Raw genomic sequence first — 20322 nt, 5'->3', positions numbered from 1 at the left:
AATGCACACTGAAGTCCCACGAGAGCTTGCATCCTTCTTGGCTGACCTGGGCACTCTTTGGTTTGTCATGGCTAAACTTGCTTTAACGGCTTAGAATTTTTCTACGTTAAGTTTTTGTTTGTTTGCTTTGATTTCAACTTAAAACCTGAAGTTCCATCTCTGGCTCCCAAAAGGGTCTCTGCTCTCTGCTCCTCCTCTTCCAGAGCAGATTTATTGTTGGATCAAGAACTGCTGAATGGGAGCCAAAAAGATGCGTCCCTGGGAAAAAAAGGTGACTTGAGGTTCCATCTCACAGTCCTTCCATTCATTCCAGCTGAGACACGCTTCCCTGGCTGCTAGAACCCTTATCTAACAGGAAACCGGTCACCGGCAGTTTTCTGTTCTGTACCATCCCATGCCAACATAGCCGGGTCCCGTTGCCGTAAAGTCTGGGAGGAAATCTCAGCGCACCTCCCGCACTAAGCCTCACACCAGCTACTCCACTGTCTCTGAGCCGGTGGCCCCTTCTGAGCTAAGAGAAGCATGAAATATGGCATCGGGGATCCCAAAGAACACAAAAGGAGTCAGGGGTCCCAGAGTGGCATTGTCAGCTTGGGGTCATTTCTTCTCCAGTCCCAGACAGTACTGTGGAAGGGACTGTTCGGAGGCACCTGCATCCATGATGGCCACAGCAAGGCTCTGAGTCAAACTGGAGGCAACAAGGGAAAATCTGCCAAACTGACAGCTAGGGGTGAGGAGGTGGTAAGGAAAGCAGAATGCTCTGTCACCTGTGGGAGGCCTCGGGAGACGCAGAAGATGGGAGGGTGGGTTCTCCCTCAAAGCTGAATCTCACACACCCAGCAAACACTGTCTGCCCCATCATGTGATCAGAGGCATCAAATTGGAATTCTCCTCAGAGGCTCTCTCTCCATCGGGCGACCTCTTCCGTTTTCGACCACCTGGAAGACAATTTGTAAGGATCAGTCTCCGGCCAGGAAGGAGCAGAAACGCAAAGCCCTTGACAGTTTGGCAGGACGTCATCTGCACGGACTCCTGGTACAGACCAGCATATTCACATCTTGAAAGATTAGGGCAACACCTTCTACCTGAGACATCTCCAAAAAGCCAGGCGAGTGTCAGTGGAATGGAGATTCCCCCCCAGAGGATTGAGTAATTCCCCCAGATCATCTCCATCCTCTGAAGGCCCTGGTCCAACTCACGGCAACACCCCTGAGAGAAGACTTGTCTCCCAGCCTTCGACATTCCATGAGCCAGGGTTTTGTTGGGTGTAGCTGGGGAGCCATGCCCACGGATCTACATTCTGTAGCTTGGAAACAGCCCTCCTTCTGCAGTGGGGCAGGTGGGGTGATCACATTATTGTCCTCAAGGAGGGAGGGGCAATCTGTTCCCAGCTCTGTTGCTTTTAGGAAGGAGTATTTTTCACCTTGTTCTTTCTGCTATCGACCTCCTTCCATGAAGTATATGGCTTTCCTTTCTACTGAGTCTCCTGGACACACATTCTTTAAGGATCAGATAGTAAATCTTAGAGGTTTTGCAGGCCATCTGGTCCCTGCTGCAACTGCTCAACGCTGCCACTGTGGCCACAGATAACAAATGGGTCTACCACCCAGTAAGTTTTGAATTACAAGAACAGGCAGGAGAGGGAGGTCAGGATTTGGCCATGGCCATGGCTTGCAGACTCCCATCCTAGACGACCACCAACCAAAGGGGACACATCCCCAAACTATCAAGGGCACAGTACTGGCCCAAGCCCTGTTACGGATTTTCACAGGTGTACCTCCTCAGGTTCCCACGAGGAGTCAATGTTTCCTCCTCCAGGAGTAATACCCTAACATGCTCTTTCTAGTAACCAGGTGGTGGGAGGCTCTCATCTGGGTGAAGAGCTACTCACTCAAGGTTCTCAGCAGCTTCTTGCCCACGGTTTCCTCAAAGTCGCTACTGCAGGGGCTGGTCTCTGTGTCCAGGTTGATGTTACAACATTCACTATCTGATGCTGAGGGAAAGGACAGAAGAAAGAAGTCTCCCCAACACCCAGGTATCTAGAAGGGGGATTCTGGTTGATGTCACTCAGCAGGTGGCAGTTCAAAACCAGAGCCAAGGCCATGGTGGCCACAACAGGGAGGGGTGCCCAGGGAGCTGGGGGCTCTCATTAGTTAGCAAGGGTCTTTTTAGTGCTACAAAAGGAACAAAGAGATCAGGAGAGAGAATCCAACTATCCAAACGTTATTTGGCAGGAGAGCAATGAAGAGGACATGATGTTCTCTGTTCAGCATCTTTGCCAGACCAAAAGCACATTTGAGGACCCTTGAGGTGGGGATATCTCCTTCCAATACTTGCTCAGACCTAGGAAATCACAGGACTCAGTAACAATTAAGCACAGGCCTCTACTCCCACCGAACCCAGTGGGGCTTCAGACAGCCACAGGATCTCAAAGCCAGCAAGAGGCCCAGGCCCTTAATGCGAGTGAGGTAAGAACCTGAGCTGGGAGGCAGAGTGGGGTAATGGACACTGCACCGTGTGCAAAGCCACGAGGCTGAGCCTGCTTCCAATGCAGTGAAGACCAGACAAGCCCCTTCTCCGGGGCTCAGCGTCCTCACGCAAGGGCCCGTATCACACAAGGACGATGGACAAGATGAACTCCAAAGACTATCTTCTCCATTCTTATTCCTTTGATAAAACTTCTCGTGCTTTAGCTACTAAATTCAGTGTTGAGGCAGAAAAAGAACATCAGTTCTATGTCCAGGTCCTGGAATGGTGACTATGTATGTCCCAGATACTCTGAGTTAGCCACAAGTTCAAATACGTTGTCTTACCACAAAAATGGACGAGCACTTGTAGGGTCATTGCTCTGGACTTGAGGGGTCTCAGACTATGGACTGGAGCAGGGCTAGGTGGCCAGGTGGGGTAAAAGCTGCCTTGCCGGGGGTGGGGCGTAGGCACGGCTGAAGGCTTTGAGAAGGAGATCTCAGTGAGGCAGTACAGAAGGATCTCAGGACTGGTGGGACACTGGGAGCTCAGAGGAACACCACTGCCAAGACGGAAGTGTTGAAAGTCTCAGAGGGAGGTGATATGATCTCAGAGTCCAGGACAAGTCCTGCAGATCACCTCAAAGGAAGGGAAAAGCCCCACCAGTAAGAGTGATGGTTGACTTCAGTTCCCTCATCTGTCAGGTAGGTCTAATGAGAACTACGTACTAAGCCTACAGCCCGGCACCAAGCACTGTGAGGTGCCCTCTGTACCACCTACCTCATTTACGCCCAAAGCTACCCGATGACCTAGCCGCCGTGATTTAGATCTCTTAACATAGGAAGAAACTTACCTATTAAGATCAGGAAATAGAAACAGAATCTCAGGTTAATGTAACTTGCTGAAAATTGCATAGCTCCTAAATGAAGGAGCCGGGATCCGAATCCAGGCGCAAACCTGATCTTATCACTGCCTGACATGTTGTCTTCCTGGGAGAATGGAGCGGGGGGCCTGATGAGGGGCTGGTGCTTGGTATGTGCGAGTTTCCCTTCCTTCGCTTGCTGTGTGAGGAGGTGGGAAACATTACACGGGGGCTGGAGTCCCTCGCCCGGCTCTCCCCGGGCCATCCCAGCACCCGACGGCAACGACCCCGATTTCCTCCCTGACCTGCTGTCGTAGGAATGGCTGCAGAAGACAGCGAGAGCTGCTGCGTGCTCTGCTCCTCGAGGTCCGTCATTTCCTCCTGGGTGAAGGCCATCTCCTCCATCCTCAGGTACACGACCTCACCAGGGCTTCTCAGCCCATCTGAGCGGCTGCCTGGGGAGGATAGCAAGTGTGTGAGCAATCTGTACTGGAGAAGACCTGAGACTCCAGTTGGCCCCGGATGGCAGCTCTGGGCAGGGGTGAGGGAGGATGGGCCGCCCAGCCCACCCACCCACTGACTTACACGGTAGGCTGTTCCTGTTGCTCAGGAGGGTGACGGCAGGGTCATCCTTGGGGGTCTGGGGCGTACCCCGGGTGGTAGGGGCTTTGGTGGAGTCTCCGTCCGCGAAGGCCTCCATGTCGGGGGACTGGGGTGAGCTGTCCATGTGGCAGGCGGTGAGCGCATTCTGGTACTGCTGCCGTGTGATCTAGGAGAAAGAGGCAGAAGGAGAGGAAGCTCAAGGGGAGCTGGGCAGCTGGATGTGGTCTCTGGATGTGGTCAGCTTCTCCGAGCTTGGAAGCAGCTCTACGAGGGTGCTTTGGAACCCTGGACCTCGCGGCCTAGGATCCATGAACTGAGTCCTTTCCCAAGCTGTACCAGCCTAGCAGTTGAGAGACGATGAGTCCCCACTCTCATTTTTATTAGCTCCGGGCTCCTCAGTGCACCTGGAGGAGCCAGACCTTCTCCCGAGACTCGGGAGAGGATGGAGGGTACCTGTGGTGAGCAGGGTGGTTGCCCACAGGGAAGTTTTAAAGGCGTGCTGATGCTATTGCCAAGGGCCTCTTCTCAAGGGTCAGGCGGCGGGGACTGTGGGAAGGGAAGTTCTGCTGCTCCAGGTCCTCCCGTCAGGAAGCTGGGAGCGGAGGCCCAAGAGCGTGCAGGCACTTCTGGTTTGGACTTGGCCGGATGTGGGCTCATGCTCCCGTGTGGGAGAAGGGCACAGCAGAGGTCTCCCAGTTGCCTCCTCAGATCATGGGAGTCTGACTCGTGATCTTCCTCATGTGTAAAGCCTCACCTACAAGTAAAAGCATCTAGAGAGTCAGGCTTAGCCAGACCAGAAGGGAACTTCCAGAACTCCAGGCAGGAAGAGTATGGATCAAATGTCTTTTTTGGAATACGGAAAGGTTTATCGGTCATCCCTGTTCTCTGGGTGTATGTCTGCCTGATATCGTTTCCAGTAAAATCGGGCTGGTTTTTGCACCACCCAACACAGAAACGTGATACGGTTAATCAGTGAAAGGCCCTGGGTGAAAAGTGAAAATGGCACACGGCGCTGCGTCCTTCCCACGTCCCACGGCCCCTTCAGTGTTCTCCTCCCATCTTTGTTGCACTTTGCCAGATGACTGGCAAAACCACAGACTGCTCATAGTGCTTCTCTTTCCTTCAGTGGTGGGAGTGGTATCACATGTAGGAACAGGAAGGATGGGTGGCTGGAAACAGGGGAGGGGATGGTTAAGATTTCCACACTGGAACAGAGGTGGCTTGAAGCTGGCTTGGTGTCTGGCAAGGGCACTTCCCACAGTGGCCCCTGGTCAACTGCCCGCTTCTCAGCACCTGCTCTCTAGGCCCTCCTTTCCCCGGTGGCTTGGATGTGCGCCGCGCCTGGCCTCCCCGGGGGCTGTGGGTGATGGTCGAACCCAAGGCCTGGAGTCAAGCCTAGACTGCTCCATCTTCACATGCTCTGTGTTGACTCTCCATCGGCTGGGGCTCATCCCACTCCTGCCTTCCTCACACAGCAGCGTTCCTCCTTTCTTTTCTGCACGGGCTGTTGCTCTGGTCATTTTGATTGAGTAGGTGAGTTAATTTTTCCTGCTTTATTATCCTTTCATGTTCTCCCTACATTTTCTAGATCCTACGATCCTCCAATTACTCCAAAATGTTTTAAAATTATTTAGTACTCATCCCAAATGTTAGATTACAATCTTCACCAAAATACCTAACCTTGACAACCGTCCTGACAATGACTGTTTCCTCCTCATACAGAGAAATCTATTTTCCCTCAAGTCAGGAACTCATTACTCTGTTGGACATTATCCTTTACAGACTTCAGGATATCTTGCATGCAGTTCAGGCAGATTCTAAGCACAACTAATCTAATCACAAGACACCAATTAAGAATGTGTGTCTTGGGGCGCCTGGGTGGCACAGCAGTTAAGCGTCTGCCTTCGGCTCAGGGCGTGATCCCGGCGTTATGGGATCGAGCCCCACATCAGGCTCCTCTACTATGAGCCTGCTTCTTCCTCTCCCACTCACCCTGCTTGTGTTCCCTCTCTCGCTGGCTGTCTCTATCTCTGTCGAATAAATAAATAAAATCTTTAAAAAAAATAAAAAGGAATGCATGTCTTTTGGCAATTCTTATGGGACACACACATGCAGAGATCCCAAGCTCCTGGCCACGCAGTCATCCATTAGAGGGGACAAATACAGTTCTCTTGATAGTTTAAAACGGTGATTCTCAAACTTCAGCATCAGAATCACCTGGAGGGCTTGTTCAAACAAGATTGCCGCAGCCCACTCTCCAAGTTTCTAATTCACTAGGTCCGGGGTGGTGTGTGAGAGTTTGCATTTCTAACAAGTTCCCAGGTGATGCTGAGGCTGCTGGCTTGGAGACCACGCTCTGAGAACCATGGGCTTAAGACCTAGTTAGAATCAGCCACAGTCCTGCTCAGGTTTTTGTTTTTCTCCCTTTAAAGGAGTCAAATAGATAAAGCGGAAATGCGTTAACGGGCGTTGATACTTTCCAGGTCAAAATGATATACTCTGTGTTTCATGGCACGCAACGACGGGGGCCCCAACTTAGCATTTGTCTAAAGTCTTCAATAGGTTCAATGTGATTGTCAACTTTTGCAGACCCCTCTGTTGGGAAGTGAGAGGAGAAGTCAGGTTCCGAAACTTCCCCAGGAGATGTCAACTCTGGAGCCTACGCTCAGTCTTAAACCTTATCCTGAGTCAATCACACAGAACATTGGGCACGTATCAGAGATTTCCCTGCCAACTGTCTGTGATGCAGCCCATGCTGCTGGGTCGGGCTTGCAGTGCTCCAGAGAATGGACAAGCTAATTATTCATGCCTCCTGGGACAGCACTTCTCAACCCTGGCAGCACAGGAGAATCACTTGGGAAGCTTTAAAATATCCTGATACTCAGGCAACACCCTTAAGCAATTGTATCCAAATCTCTGAGAGTGGGGCACGGACATCAGGATCATTTAAAGCTCCCCCGGTGATCCCAGTGCACACCACGGGTGAGAACCACAGCTCTGGACTCTTGGAAATGCCCCCTGTAATCAATTATTATCTTGGCTTCCCTTGATAATTGCCTTCACTGATGCTCGGCTCTCATACTGGACCCCTAGCTTGCATAGAAGCGTGAAATAAGAAACCTCCATAGGAAGAACAGAAACCCTGGCAAAACTGCAGATGAAGCCAATATGTATTACTTTTTTTTTTCTGATGCCTTCTATAGTCCTATAGAAATCCATTTGACAAACCCTTCAAGAAATTACTGCCAGGAAAAAGCTCCCTTCTCTAGGTAAATGATGTACTTCCTTACACCAGATGAGAATCCAAATATCCCACTATGTTTGCCCTCTTTGCTTGTACAACCAGGAAGCTCACAGATACATTTATTATTTACTGACAGTAACAAATTCATGCTTGATAGCTTTTTCACCAAATTGGTTTGCAATTTGTTTTTTCTTACTCAAAACATCATTAGATTAATTTTGGGGGGAAATCATATACATTGCTGGAAGTGCTATAAATATTCTAAAGAGATAGGACGGATATTAGGTGATCAGATGTTGGTGGAAACCCTAGTGTTAGTGCTACCCATAAGAGCTTGCTTTTGCAGGTAGAGGTCAGGATATAAGGATGGAAACTTCCATCCATAGAGTGTATTATGGCTTACAGAGCACTGGGATATGTATTCTCTCCTTTGCTGTTCATAGTGACTGGGGGGGGTAGGTATGAGAGCTCCTGTGATCCCCACTTGTACAGATAACGAGGTCCTGAAATGTTGAGGGACTGTCTAAAGTCGGACACTTAGCAAGCCTCCAGATTCCTAGCCAGTGCACTGTCTCCTACGCTGTGCATTTTGCCTGGGAAAGTGCTATTCGCTCTTTGGAGCCAGGGAGATGGAAGCAGAAATAAGACGGTGGAATTCCAAGTTCCCAGAGGGGGAGACTCCAGAGTCTAATAATGGTACCCCTGCAACCTGGATATTTTGGTTTAAAGATCCTTACTCTTGCTCCCCAGGGACAACCATCTCAGCCTGGGCTCTATACACCATAAGTGAATGTCCTGGGTGACACTAGGTCTCCTCTCCCAATCCTTTAGCGCAGGTGCCCCAATAACTGCTTTGTAGGCTTGGGGTCTATCAGCATCTGATGACCGAAAAGAAGCTGGCACACGGCCTGCACCAGAGTCACCATCAAACCCAGTTCTCTAACGTTCCCATAGCCTGCCCGAAGGTGAATCTTTCTTTGGAGTCTTGCAGGTTCTCCTGGCTTAAAGGACAGAAAATTTTCCTAAATGACACCTGATAAGCTCAACAAAGCACTTGATATTACCCTTTTGGGGTAACCAGTTAGTTTAGATTTGGCTTCTAGTTTAGTCTAGTTTTGCCACTTTCAAGCTGGGCAACCTTGGCCAAACCATTAACCTCTCTGAGCCCATAACAGAGGCCCAGAGATAATGAGACAACATCAGTGAACCTGTCATCCAGCTGTTAGAAACGACTGTTTAAAACACGTCCACACCCATCTCCACAAGTTAACTTCAAAGAAAGGGGTCCAACCTACCATCTCGTTATGTCCAAACTGTGGATGGCACGTCATGAGATGGGGTGGGGGCAGGGGCAATGGTCCCTCTGCCCCTGGAGTAGGAGTGAGAGCAGGAGCTGTCAAAGCAGGATGAGGTCTTAGGAAAGTAAATCCTTAACTAAGAAAATAAAGCAAGAGACCAAGTAGGGGAAAGAAGGAGATTCCAAGTGGGGACAATGAGAAGAGGAAGATGGAGAGAGGAGAGACGGTGAGTGAGGGAAGACAGGAGGGAGGGAGAAGGAAGGGGGTGTGCTTAGTTTGACTGAAATGGATCTGGAGGCTCAGGGCTCCTATCAGCTGGTACATTAGCTGCGGTCCCCATGCCAGAAGCCTCTTGGGAGTGTTGCGAAGTGCTTTATTTAGTTTATTTTTGCAAAGGTTCTGTCCAGGCTGCACGTGCAGTGGGCAGTGATCGTTCTCTTTGTTCTTAAGAAAAAGTGAGTTTGTCCTCTAGTAAAGTAGGCTGGAGCCAAGGATCCAGGAACTCCAACCCTCTTTAAGCATTGTTCTGGAGTAAGACAATGAGCTGGGAATAAAGTACTGTTTCTGGTATTCCTTGCAAGGTACTGAGTTCCCTGTCATGGAGGCGTTCACACAGATGTCAGATAACCACTAGTCAGTGGTGTCAGAGGGCAGATTCAGACGACTACAGCCAGGACCCCACACCAGTGGGCAGAAGCACGGCTCTGTGTGTGGGGGTCCGGGGGTGCCCAGTTCAGAGGTGGGGGCAGAGGTCGGGGGAGGACCCACACTGTCGGTGGAGGGTTGTGTAAAAGGAAAGGCACCATCCACTGGTTACCTTCTCTCTCCATCTCACAGCCTTGTTTTCACAATGCTTCCTCTTTTTAAATTAAAAAAAAATCATAAACTATTGCCCTGTCAACATGTCACCTTCAAAGAAATTGTTGACAAGGCACCACTCTAGAAAATGTGTTCAGGAAACAACCTCTCCCCAGCTGCATTTCTAGATTCAAGCGTTCCTTTTTTCCCCTTCAGTTCTTCTTCTTCTTCTTTTTTTTTTTTAAGTTTTTACTTTGATCCAAGCATAACTTTGTCACTTTGCTCCCCCTGTTCAACCGTCCAAGAACTTCCTCTCTAGCACAGTATTATCCACTAGAAATAGAACGGAAGTCACATAGATAGTTGAAAATTCTCTCCTAGTCACAGTAAAAATAAGTAAAAACTAATAGGTGACATTAATTTTAATAATGTTTCATTTAAACCAACATATCCAAAAAAATTCACTTCAATGTGAAATCAACATAAAATTAGGAATGGGGAATTGTACATTCTTTTTTGTATTAAGTCCTTGGAATCCAGCAGGATTTTATACGTACGGCTATCAATTTGGAAAGCCACGTTTCATGGTCTCAGCAGCCACATGTGGCTGCCAACTCCCGTGCTGGATGGCAAAACCTCTCTGCCCGGTTTTGATAGCGTGGTCTTGCGTGACCAGTGGTACTCCCCTGCCGTCACAGAACCACGGGGCCAGCTCAGCTGCTGCTTCACAGTCCCTTGAACGCCTCTGCCTACTTGCCTTCCACACGCCTGTTTATCGGTGTCCCTCTTCCTGTTCTTTCTTAATTCTTAAACGTCTAGTACATTCTCCAGCACTATCATGCTTAAAATAAGTGCCACAAGAACTCGTAATCAATTAGATAGTACGCTGCGTGGGTCGTTACAGCTTCACCTACATTTCTTCTCCCTAACTAGATTTTAATCTCCTCATAAGGCAGGGGATATGTTTTCTATTTCTTTAGAGAACCTGTGGTGTCTAGAACCACTATTAATGGTCAGTAAATACTTACTGACTGGCTCACTGAGGGAATCAAACACTGCTCAAAAGGCAATGTGTTTTTAAAGATTTTTTTTTTTTTTTATTCGACAGAGATAGAGACAGCCAGCGAGAGAGGGAACACAAGCAGGGGGAGAGGGAGAGGAAGAAGCAGGCTCATAGCGGAGGAGCCTGATGTGGGGCTCGATCCCATAACACCAGGATCACGCCCTGAGCTGAAGGCAGACGCCCAACCGCTGTGCCACCCAGATGCCCCTCAGAAGGCAATGTGTTTTTATTCTCTCTTTATCACTGTGGATACAACCACTTCTTAGCAATAGCTTGAGTTCAAATTGTCTTCTCTTACACGTGGCCTGTTAGGAACTCAAGCAGCCGCTAAATTACGAAGGAAATGGAGATCTGTGCATCTTGAAACTAACCAGAAATAAGTGTGCCCTTCTGGCCATTTTGACTTAGCAGCCAACGTGTTCAGAAGTTAACCTTCACCCAGTGTGCCGTCTCTCCCATCATGACGTTCACCCCCCCCCCCAAAACAACATCCTGCAATTTAGGGATTCTGCCACCAGATGGTGAGGGGGCATCTTGGTCACGGTTACACAATCCAGTTAACACATCTAATAGTCTGAGTTTCATAATGATATTTTACAAAATACAATTTTTAAAAATTCATAAGGATGCTTTGGTACCTTCATTCATAATTCACTAACTATGATAATCACAGCTTTAATAGCTCTCCCAGATAATCATTAGATACACCTTTCTATCTAATTTTGTAGCTTTTCTTGAAGTCAAATTACTCCTGGACTTAATAATTGTTCTGGAGCCTCGGTCTGTTGGACATGAAAAACCCTTGCAAAATCTTGCTGCCGCCAGTCCCGGGGGCTTGGGCTGTGAGACCACCCCTCTTGCACAGTTTTCTCTTTAGATTCCTCAAAAGCTCCCCCTCTGTTAAAAAGCTAGTGGTGGGGGGCCAGGTGGGGAGGGAAATAAAAAGACAGCCTAAACAATGGCCTGAACAAGTCTGTCACATCAGCAGAAAGGAATTTTTAACTTTAGTCTAAGTGCATCATCTTATATAAAAAAAACAAAAGAGAAAACCACCACGGAAACAAAGCACAACTTGCATTCAAACAACAGCTTGAACTCCGCAAGTTCCCTTCTATAGAACTGTTACAATTGAAGTTTTTAAGAGACGTGGGCTGTGATTTGAAGGAGGTTTCTGAATAATACTTTAACTGGTTTCTAGCCTCCCCTCAACTTCTACTTTAGACATGTAGTCTTCTCAATGTCCAAATGTCGAGGTGGGAAAAAGGACCATGATCTGTGCTGCTCAGTTGCCCCGGGTCACAGCATGGTCTTCTGGCCTGACCAAGAGGATGACAATTGCACCTGAGAACTGCCTCGGGTTTGGGGTTCTTAACACGTCTGCCTTGCCTTTTATGTTCTTCATTAGATGTGAATGTCCCCTTTCCTTATGTTCTAGGCACAGATGTCTGAGGGCTTACCTGTCAGTTTTAAGAAGATTCTTACAAACTTAATGCTAGGTGTTCATCTTAACACACTCCTCTTTGAGGAGCTGCGCCAAACATTCCCTGAAAGTGCTCTCCAATCTATGCACACCTAGAGATGTTCCAGAAAACTCTGGGCTCACCACAGTTGCTCATTAAACAGGATGCCTCAAAATCTCATTCTTTTTCCTCCCCAGACCAGCAAGCCAAATCCTCATCTTGATTTCCTAAACTTATTATATAAACAATGTGAAGGACTGAACGTTTATGTCCCCCCAAAATTCATATGCTGAAATCCTAACCCCTCACGTGCTGATAGGCAGCAGTGGGGCCTTTGGAAGTAGTTAGGTCATGAGCGGGGAGCCCTCAGGGATAGAATTAGCATCCTGCTAAGAAGAGAGCTTGCTTCCTGTCCGTCTGTTCCCACCACGTGGGCATACAAGAAGACGGTTATTTGCAAACTAGAACGTGGGCTCTCACCAGACATGGGGTCTGCTGGCTCCTGGATCTTGGACTTCCAGCCTCCAGAACTGGGAGAAATACGTGTTTGTTGAAGTCACCCAGTCTCTGACAACTTGCTACGGCAGCCTGAACTAAGACAAATGGGAAGACCTGAGAAACAAACTTCACAAAAATCTCCAGTGCACTTCCGGTGAATCCCAGGGACTCCCAGCGGCCTAAGAACACCACAGGTCACTGCTGGTGAGCCTGCACTGTCATTTCGCATCAGCTTTGTCTGTGCGCACCGCGTGTCAGCATTCAGATCCGTGAGCCACCGAGCTCTTCCCTGCCTCTGTGGTTTCTCTCCTGAGTTCTCCCCACCTCCCCTTTTCTCGGCCCACTCTGATAAGCACTTTTAAAGCAAGCAGGCCCCTTGCCAACTCTGCCCAATCCCTGTTCCTCCCACAACCCTGTTTCCTTCATAGCCTTTATCACTACCTGAAATTAGTAGTGTTTACTTGTTTATCCTCTCTGCCCCCCTCCTGCATGGAAGGTCTAGAAAGGCAGGAGCTTACGGTCTCATTCACCACAGTCTCTGGTCAATGCCTGGGCAAGCACAGAGCAGGCATTCAGTCAATATTGTTGAGCCACTTACCCATACTGTGACTTTCAGGTTCTTTTCCACAAACCATGTGACGAGTACTACAAACCAGTAAGAGCGGGCAGAGTAGAGTTTCTCTGCTCCCACTTTTCCTGCCTCCACTTCTGAGGAAGGTCTGCAATGAGAGGGCCTCGGAGCTGGAAGCAGGGAGGGGAATCATGGGCTTCAGTTTTCTGAGGCTTAACATCATTGTCATATAGGATTTGTTAAGTGTCTCCAGTCCTATGGACCCATGAGTATTGCTGGGTTAGTTCCCAAAGTCACTTCTCCCTGGGGCTCCTTCAGCTCTGATTTCACATAACTCTCCCTAAAGCCCAGGGATTTGAGGGCTTGGACTCTGGAGACAGACAGACCCAGCTCTGAAGCTTGGCTCTGCCACTCACCAGCCCTGGGGCCTTAGACTAGTCAAGCTCCAATGTCTTCATCTCTAAACGGGAATGACAGCAGTAGCTACCTCACAGAGTGGTGGTAAGACTAAGTGGATCAATCAGACAAAGGGGCCGTAAAGCACACGCACAGAGTACCGTGCAGTTACCCCACCCTGCCCTCCAGGCTCAGCACCTGCCTCTGGTAACCTTCCACCCTTACAGTGCCAGCTCAGGGTGTCTGCAAGGTTCTAGAACACAGAAAACCAGCCAGCGCACACTGCTCTCAAATTATCAGAGCTCATGTTCTCCTCCCACCTGTGTGATTAATACATCTCTCATAATCCAGCCTGCGATTTACCAAGTGAACTCACTGGGTGTTTTGTTGGACTTGGAGAAATAGGGGCTCACTCCTGATCTCCGGCCCAAGCAAGTAACGGTTTGCAGAATGCTAGCGAACAAAGCAAATAAAATAAAACCTATCGAAGCAAGAGAAAGGGGGAAATTCTAGGTTTCTGTGCAATCCCAACCCCTACGAGGAGTATGAAGAAACAGCTCCCCTCCTCTGTAACTACAAGGCGATGAGCGTCGCTATTTCTCTGTCCCGCCTGTGCAAAGTGATGCTCCACGGACCGCCACACAGCTCAGCGACGGCTCAAGGGTGGGACGGTCACACAAAGGGTTAACGGTTAACACACATGCCCAACTGCATTGTAGACTTGAAATGGTAAAATGTAAAAATAGACCATCATGCGTAAAAGCATACCATGGTTTCTTCTAAACACTTGCTTTATTAATCACCCGCAAGTTTATCTTGAAAACACCAAAGCAACCTGGTGCCAGTGGCAGGGGAGGAAAAGGAAAGAGTTCTGCTGACAACCTGTCTCAGGCAAGCGAATTCCCTGTTGCTCTGTGCCTCAGTTTCCCCACACAAGAAATGGGCATCAGGAGATCTTAAAGGAATGACAGGTGATGAACAGTCATCAAGATAACTGAAAACAGGGCCCTTACAAAGCCAGGGAACAACGAGCAGCCAGCAGGCACTGGGATGCGCACCCCGCCCGCTGCCCCCGGGACTGGCTGGCTGGCGAGGGGACGGCCCTCCGCGGGGGNCGGCCCCCCGGGGGGGGGGGGGGTTACCTTCACAAACTGCACATCGCTGAGGATGTGCACCGAGTAGTCTGGGGTGTAGAGGTTGTTGCCGCTGCCGCACAGCTGCGTGTTGCTCCCGCCGAAGTCACTGCGCTCGCGGTTTGGAGACTCGGAGCGGTTCAACCCGCTGCAGCGAGAAGGGGACCGGTTTACTGCAGACGGCGGGGGAGAGGGACGGAGAGAAGGCAAGGCAAGGTGGGTGGGGAGAAAGGAGAGGGGTAGGGAAAGAGAGACGGGGAGGGGCTATTTACTGAGGGCCGGCAGGCCTTCTGGGCCATGGTAACACCGGGTGGTAGAACGGGCCGCACCCTTCCCATCACGGGGGTTCCTCCTGCTCCCCACAAGCTCTACCAGGGAGGAGCTGGGCAGAGGCGGCCACAGCCTCTCTCGGTCCTGGTCTTTGCGCTCAGGGCAGGAGTTGAGGACCGTGCTGTGAGTCCAGAGGGAGAGATCGTCTCCCAGGATCTAAACTCCATTCATAGGCCTTATTTCAGGAAGGCGAACCCCTCAGGTTTGACCTCACCTATGACCAATCCTGGCCGTGCCTCGCGTGAGCGGGGATAACTCAGGCCTACCCTAACACTGGACAAGCAGAGGCCCACAGACTATATGGGTGCCTATTTGAATCACATTAATAAACTGTTAAAATACGTTCTATCCTTGTCCTTGACAATTATACTGTCATAACCTGAAAGGCAAGGTCCACCTCCTTAGAATTTCTGCTAAAGCGGAAAACATAAAACAGGGCTGTATGGGGAAAAACAGCCCCTGCCCTAGGGCTTCCCAGTTCCCTTCCCCCAGAGCTGTTTAGGGGAGGAATTCCAGGATTCCCATACCTGAAATGTGGTCCAGAAGGCAGAACACAGGGTCTGGCCCTGTGAACTCCTCACCCCACAGAAAGGTCTAGGACTGAGGAGGGCCAAAGTGAGGTCCTCCAAGGTGTGGGCCTAGGGCAGGACTCCATCTAGGCCTAAGTGGGGAGGAGGATACTGGGATAACCCACAGGAATCCTAAATGTTCAGAGTCAGGGTTTGTTTGTTTGTTTTCCCATTTTCGAGAACTACTTCTAGGGAAAGTTCAATTAAGACCAGTGGTCACTTGGTTTCAAAACGGATTATGTGAACTACCTTCCCTGAATCAATAGAAGAGAGGTTCTTAAGGTGACCCTAGCATAATCTCAACCACAGAATAAACCTGAGGGAGAGACTGTCAAGCCCCTTTCACCCCTCTGCTTCCCAACTTATGCCACACTGCATTTCTTTCCCCGAAGGGGAAGGGGGGGTGCTGTCAGCCTCTCGTAACACAGACTTAGGTCAGGGGCTTGGATGCAGAGTCTGGTTCCTCAGAGATCCCACTCCTTGTGCTTTCAGGGTAGAACCTCGGGAATTCAGTCCTGTCTCCTGAGATAATGGTGCCATCAGTCAAGATAATTGATTAGCATCTATTTGGAGAGAGTCCTTGAGGGTTGATGGTCTGTTAGCCGCAAGCTGTTACTCTTGTCTGGCAAACCAGGTAGTGGGAAGGGTAAAATAACAGGCTGAATCATTTTTCTCATTAGAACCATAACAATCACTGCCATGATAGGATAATAGAATTAAGGATTCTATTTCCAGGGTCCCCTTCTCAGTAAGTACCCCTCACATATACTCCATTGTTTATGCCGGAAACCTGGGGGCGCCCCCGACTCTTGCCACTCCCCGAACCCCACACCAGGCCCTCTCACCTCCACTTCTGACATAAGCTGGTCGGCCCCCATCTCTGTTCCCCACTCAAGTCCCAATTACCTGGACCCCTAACCTCCTTGCTTTGTCCCTAAAAGCCCCCCATGACCTGGCTCCTGCTTTCCTGTCTGGTCTCATCTTGGGGACTCTCTTCCCCTCCCTGCTTGCTCTGCTGCCCTCAATCATGCAAAGTGTCCCCTCACTACCTCAGAAGATGCCACTTCTCCTGCCCACCTTTCCCTACCTCCCCGACCTCCCCCTCTCTTGAGTCTCAGTCATCAGGTCTCAGCTGAAAGCCACATTCTCTGAAGACTTTGGTGCTGTCCTAAGATTTCCCTGTTTTCTTCTATCACTTTCCCTCGTTCATTCCTTCAAAGTACTTCTCACAAGTTTTAATTCATTATGTGCTTGTACTTGTGACATCTACTCAATTCAATGCTAAATTCCATGAGGGCAGAGATCTTGTCTTTTCTGGTCATTGCGGTCTACTCAGTACCTAGCACTGGGCCTGGCCTAGAGCAGGTGCTCAATAAAAATGTACAGAATGAATGAATCGACACCTAAGGGTCCCTTAAAGAGTTTTAAGGTAGAATCTACATTTTGTTTAAAAAAAAAAAAGATTTCAGAGCTCTCAAATCATCCTGGATTGGAAGGCCTTTCCTTTGCAGCTTACAATCATTCTGGGGAAGCTGACTTCTCCAAGAAGCTAGGGGCAGATAGAAGGGCACTCCAACACCGAGGCTGGAGAAAGTCAGAGAATGTGCAATGAGAGCCAAGGGCACCAAGAGGCCTCGGCCTTTGGCCCAGTAACTTGAGGAGGAGGCCACAGGGAACACCAGGACTTTGTTAACTAAAAGCGTATGAAACTGGGGATCCTGGAGTTAGGTCTCTAGGGCCCTACTTATCCACTGGGTGATGGAGGGACAGACCCTCTTCCACAGTGACCAAGGCCTGAGGCCAGTGATGGTGCCACGGAGAACAGAGTGAAGCACCGAGGTGACTGTAAATGGCAGCAGTACTGGGCAGAAGAACGTGCCTTTCATTTCTGCCTCTGGTCCCTTGAAAACAAGCGGATGCGCTCCGGCCCGGCTAGACCCTCTGTGGTTTTCCGGGCCAGTGACTGCCCAGTAAGTCAATGGCACTTCCTCGGGGTAATTGCTGCGGAAAAGGGGGGCAGGCAGCCCTGCAGGAGGGTGACTTCTTTGCCGTGTGTGTGGTATCTGGAACACCACACCCTGACCTGGAGGGTCTTACCCTCAACTCGGTTTGGAACAAGTGGAGAGAGTGTGAGCAGGTCCTGAGAAATGACCACCTCTCCCTGAGCACCCTCCACCTTGCCTGGTGGGACACGTGCTGCACACACCTCACGTGTGCTGTTCCACCTCGTCATCCCTTCTATCACAGTTTCAGGCACATTCCAGGAGGGTGGCAGGGAGACAGGCCTCTCGTATCTGCTAGACCACTTCCATCCATAGACGGCTCTGCCTCAATCACTTCCACGCTCTGTTGGAAACAGAGACCACAAACACCCCCTGTTCCCCCCAGAGCTCTCATCCTCGCCAGCATCCCGCACAGGCATGCCACTCTGCTGTCACTCACAGGACCACGTGTCAGATGCGAGCGACATCACTGTGGTGCTAGGAGGAGAAGCATGTGGCATTTTTTTTTTTAAAGTAAGAACAAGGCTATTGAAGGTTTATTCAAAATCCCAAAGGCTTCCCAACGCCAAAAGATACAACTGTCTTACAAAGGTCGGGCCTATAAAAGCGATTTTTAAAAGGAAAAAAACTTCATGACAAAGAAAGTCCCAGCTCATCTGAGTGTTGTGCAAGATCAATGTTTTCGTGTCCCAGAGCCTGACATTCCTCAATAGGTAGGATGCTGATGACTCGGCATTTTGGTAATTGTGCACATACACTCAGAGGTTTCTGAGCAAGGGAAATGGAAATGCTTTTAATAAAAAAAGAGAAGAAATCAGTAACAGACGAGTGTCCCAGCAGCATGGCAAACTAGTTCAAGTTGTATAATTCCCCTTGGCATTTCCTAAGAGCAGAGGCCCAGGCTGGGGGAGTGAACTGAAGAGGAAAATGCTGAGCTACAGTCGAAGAGGTCTAAGAGGGGACAGATCAAACAGTGATCAAACTGACCACAGAATCCCTCACCAGGGGGTAGGCCAAGCAGCCAACTTATCCCTTGTCCACTCCTGCTTACATCACATCCTCAAGCTGGCCCTGGAGACTGGGTGGTGGGGAGCAGGGTTTTCTGCTCTGGACTCGCAAGTGCTGTGGAGAAGCATGATAGACCCCATTCCTGCTGTCTCTGTGTGGTCAGCCTGCAAGGGATATCTGTCCTAGAGGGCAAGTTGGAGTTGCTGAGGTTGGGTGGAGAAGACGCTGGGATGAAATTAGGGTGGAAGAGGGGGTGGAAGAGGATTTTACACTCTAACTGAGGCTGAACGGAATCTCCTCTGCACCGATAGGCGTGGCCCTATGAACCTGTACACAGCTCTGGGATGCCTGCCTCACTCATGACACCTGTACCTAGAGCAGAACCCGTGATACAGAAGAAGGCCCCGCTTCCCGTTCCAGTCTGGGGATTTGAGGGGGAAACAGGGTTCAGTGGCTGCTGGCCTCTATCTTTTGGAGCATCAGTGAGGGACAAGGGGGAACAGTCCTCTGGGTCATGGTCATTGTGCCATGGGCCATCTCTGTTCTCCAAACTGGATGGGGGAGTTTAATTACATAGGCCTATAAGAGTACAAACTAGGATTATTAAAATTCATCATTCTGGGGTAACAGTCAACATCAGACAACCAAATGCCAAAAGCTCTCTGTCAAAGCTACAATGTAGGCTCCGCAAATCAGCCCAAGTTAGGAGCCCAGATGAACTCGTTCACATTACATGGGGCTTTAATGGTTCCCAAATGTTTATGACACAAAAGCCAACCCAAAGGAATGTTGCCGCTTACCACATTTCACAAAGTAAAAGGATTATGTTTAGAGACTCCCTGTATATTCTGGGAAGAAACGGTCCCCATCCATCTCAAAGCACGTTACAGATGTCAATTGAACACTGAAAAAGAATCCCTGCTCCTGACCTCTCTCCTGCCTCTGTGCTTTTGTGGATTTGGGAGGATTGTCATGGGGAACTCGAAATCATCTCCACTGGGAAAAGAAAAAAGGAATGACTCTGGGGAGAGGGAATGATAACTGGAGCCGTGTACTCTCAGTGGGTTGATCAGAAGTCTACTTTTTAAATGAAAGCACCTGCAAAGCTGGCTAATTACATCATGCTCCGGAAGCAATGCACAAAACCACTCCGCTCTCCTTATTTCGAACTAAAGCTCAAATAGAAGGAAACTGCCTATGGATAATGGTGGCAATATTTGGTGCAGGGACCGCTGGCCTCAATCCATTGTGAGCACCATAACTCATTAGCATGACTGCTTTCAAAATGCTAATAAGTCACAGTCCTCTAGGGGGCACAAAATGCCCATGTTCAGAGGGGTAGCCAAGTCCAGGACAATAGAAGTAGGACCTAAGAGGCTCAGATTCCATACATCACCCAGTGCTCATCAAGACAGGTGCAGTCCTTAATCCCCATCACCCATTGTACTCATCTCCCATCCCCTCTGGGAACCATCAGTTTGAGTGTTTCTTGGTTTGTCTCTCTTTTTCCTTTGCTCATTTGTTTTATTTCTAAAATGACACAGGTAACTACACTGTACACCTGAAACTAATATAACACTGTATGTTAGCCATACTGGAATTTAAAACAAAAAAAGAATTTTGCCATGTATACAATATATATGTATCAAATTATCACATACATCTTAAACTTACACGATGTTATATGTCAATTATGTCTCAATGAAACCAGAAACCTTTTTTTATTTTGAGTACAGTTGACACACAGGGTCACGCTGGTTTCAGGTGTACAACTTGGTGATTTGACAAGTCTATACATGGTGCTGTGCTCACAGGTGTAGCTCCCATCTGTCCCATTACAATGTTATCACAGTATCACTGAATATTCCTTGTGCTCTGCTTTTTGTTCCTGTGACTTATTCATCTCAACTGGAAACTTTTTGTTAAAAATAAAAAAGAATTGGAAAAATTCGAAAAGTAAATAAATATGACATTAAAAAAAGAGAGATCTGGATTCCAATCCTCATCCTTCTCCCTTCTC

General features: G+C 49.0%; 1 protein-coding gene across 3 annotated transcripts in view; it reads right to left on the bottom strand.

Annotated features, from left to right (window-relative positions):
- Nucleotides 1–499: 499 nt before the first annotated feature.
- The window catches only part of CNNM1 (cyclin and CBS domain divalent metal cation transport mediator 1), a 50394-nt gene continuing 30571 nt past the window's right edge, over nucleotides 500–20322 (bottom strand). For 2 of the 3 annotated variants that reach the window (XM_034663120.1, XM_034663121.1), the window contains 5 exons: nucleotides 14402–14565; nucleotides 3914–4097; nucleotides 3634–3783; nucleotides 1892–1993; nucleotides 500–938 (listed from right to left, as the gene is read on the bottom strand). In XM_034663120.1, coding sequence (XP_034519011.1) covers nucleotides 859–938; nucleotides 1892–1993; nucleotides 3634–3783; nucleotides 3914–4097; nucleotides 14402–14565 — 680 coding nt within the window. In that variant the 3' untranslated portion in view covers nucleotides 500–858. Of the gene's footprint in view, nucleotides 939–1891; nucleotides 1994–3633; nucleotides 3784–3913; nucleotides 4098–13049; nucleotides 14215–14401; nucleotides 14566–20322 lie in introns of those variants that run through there. The other variant, XM_034663122.1, reaches the window with a different exon arrangement.

This window comes from Ailuropoda melanoleuca, chromosome 6, assembly GCF_002007445.2.
Source record: "Ailuropoda melanoleuca isolate Jingjing chromosome 6, ASM200744v2, whole genome shotgun sequence".
Classification (NCBI taxonomy): Eukaryota; Metazoa; Chordata; class Mammalia; order Carnivora; family Ursidae; genus Ailuropoda; species Ailuropoda melanoleuca.
Note: the sequence above shows the minus strand (reverse complement) of the source record. Positions and strands in the feature narration are given on the sequence as shown.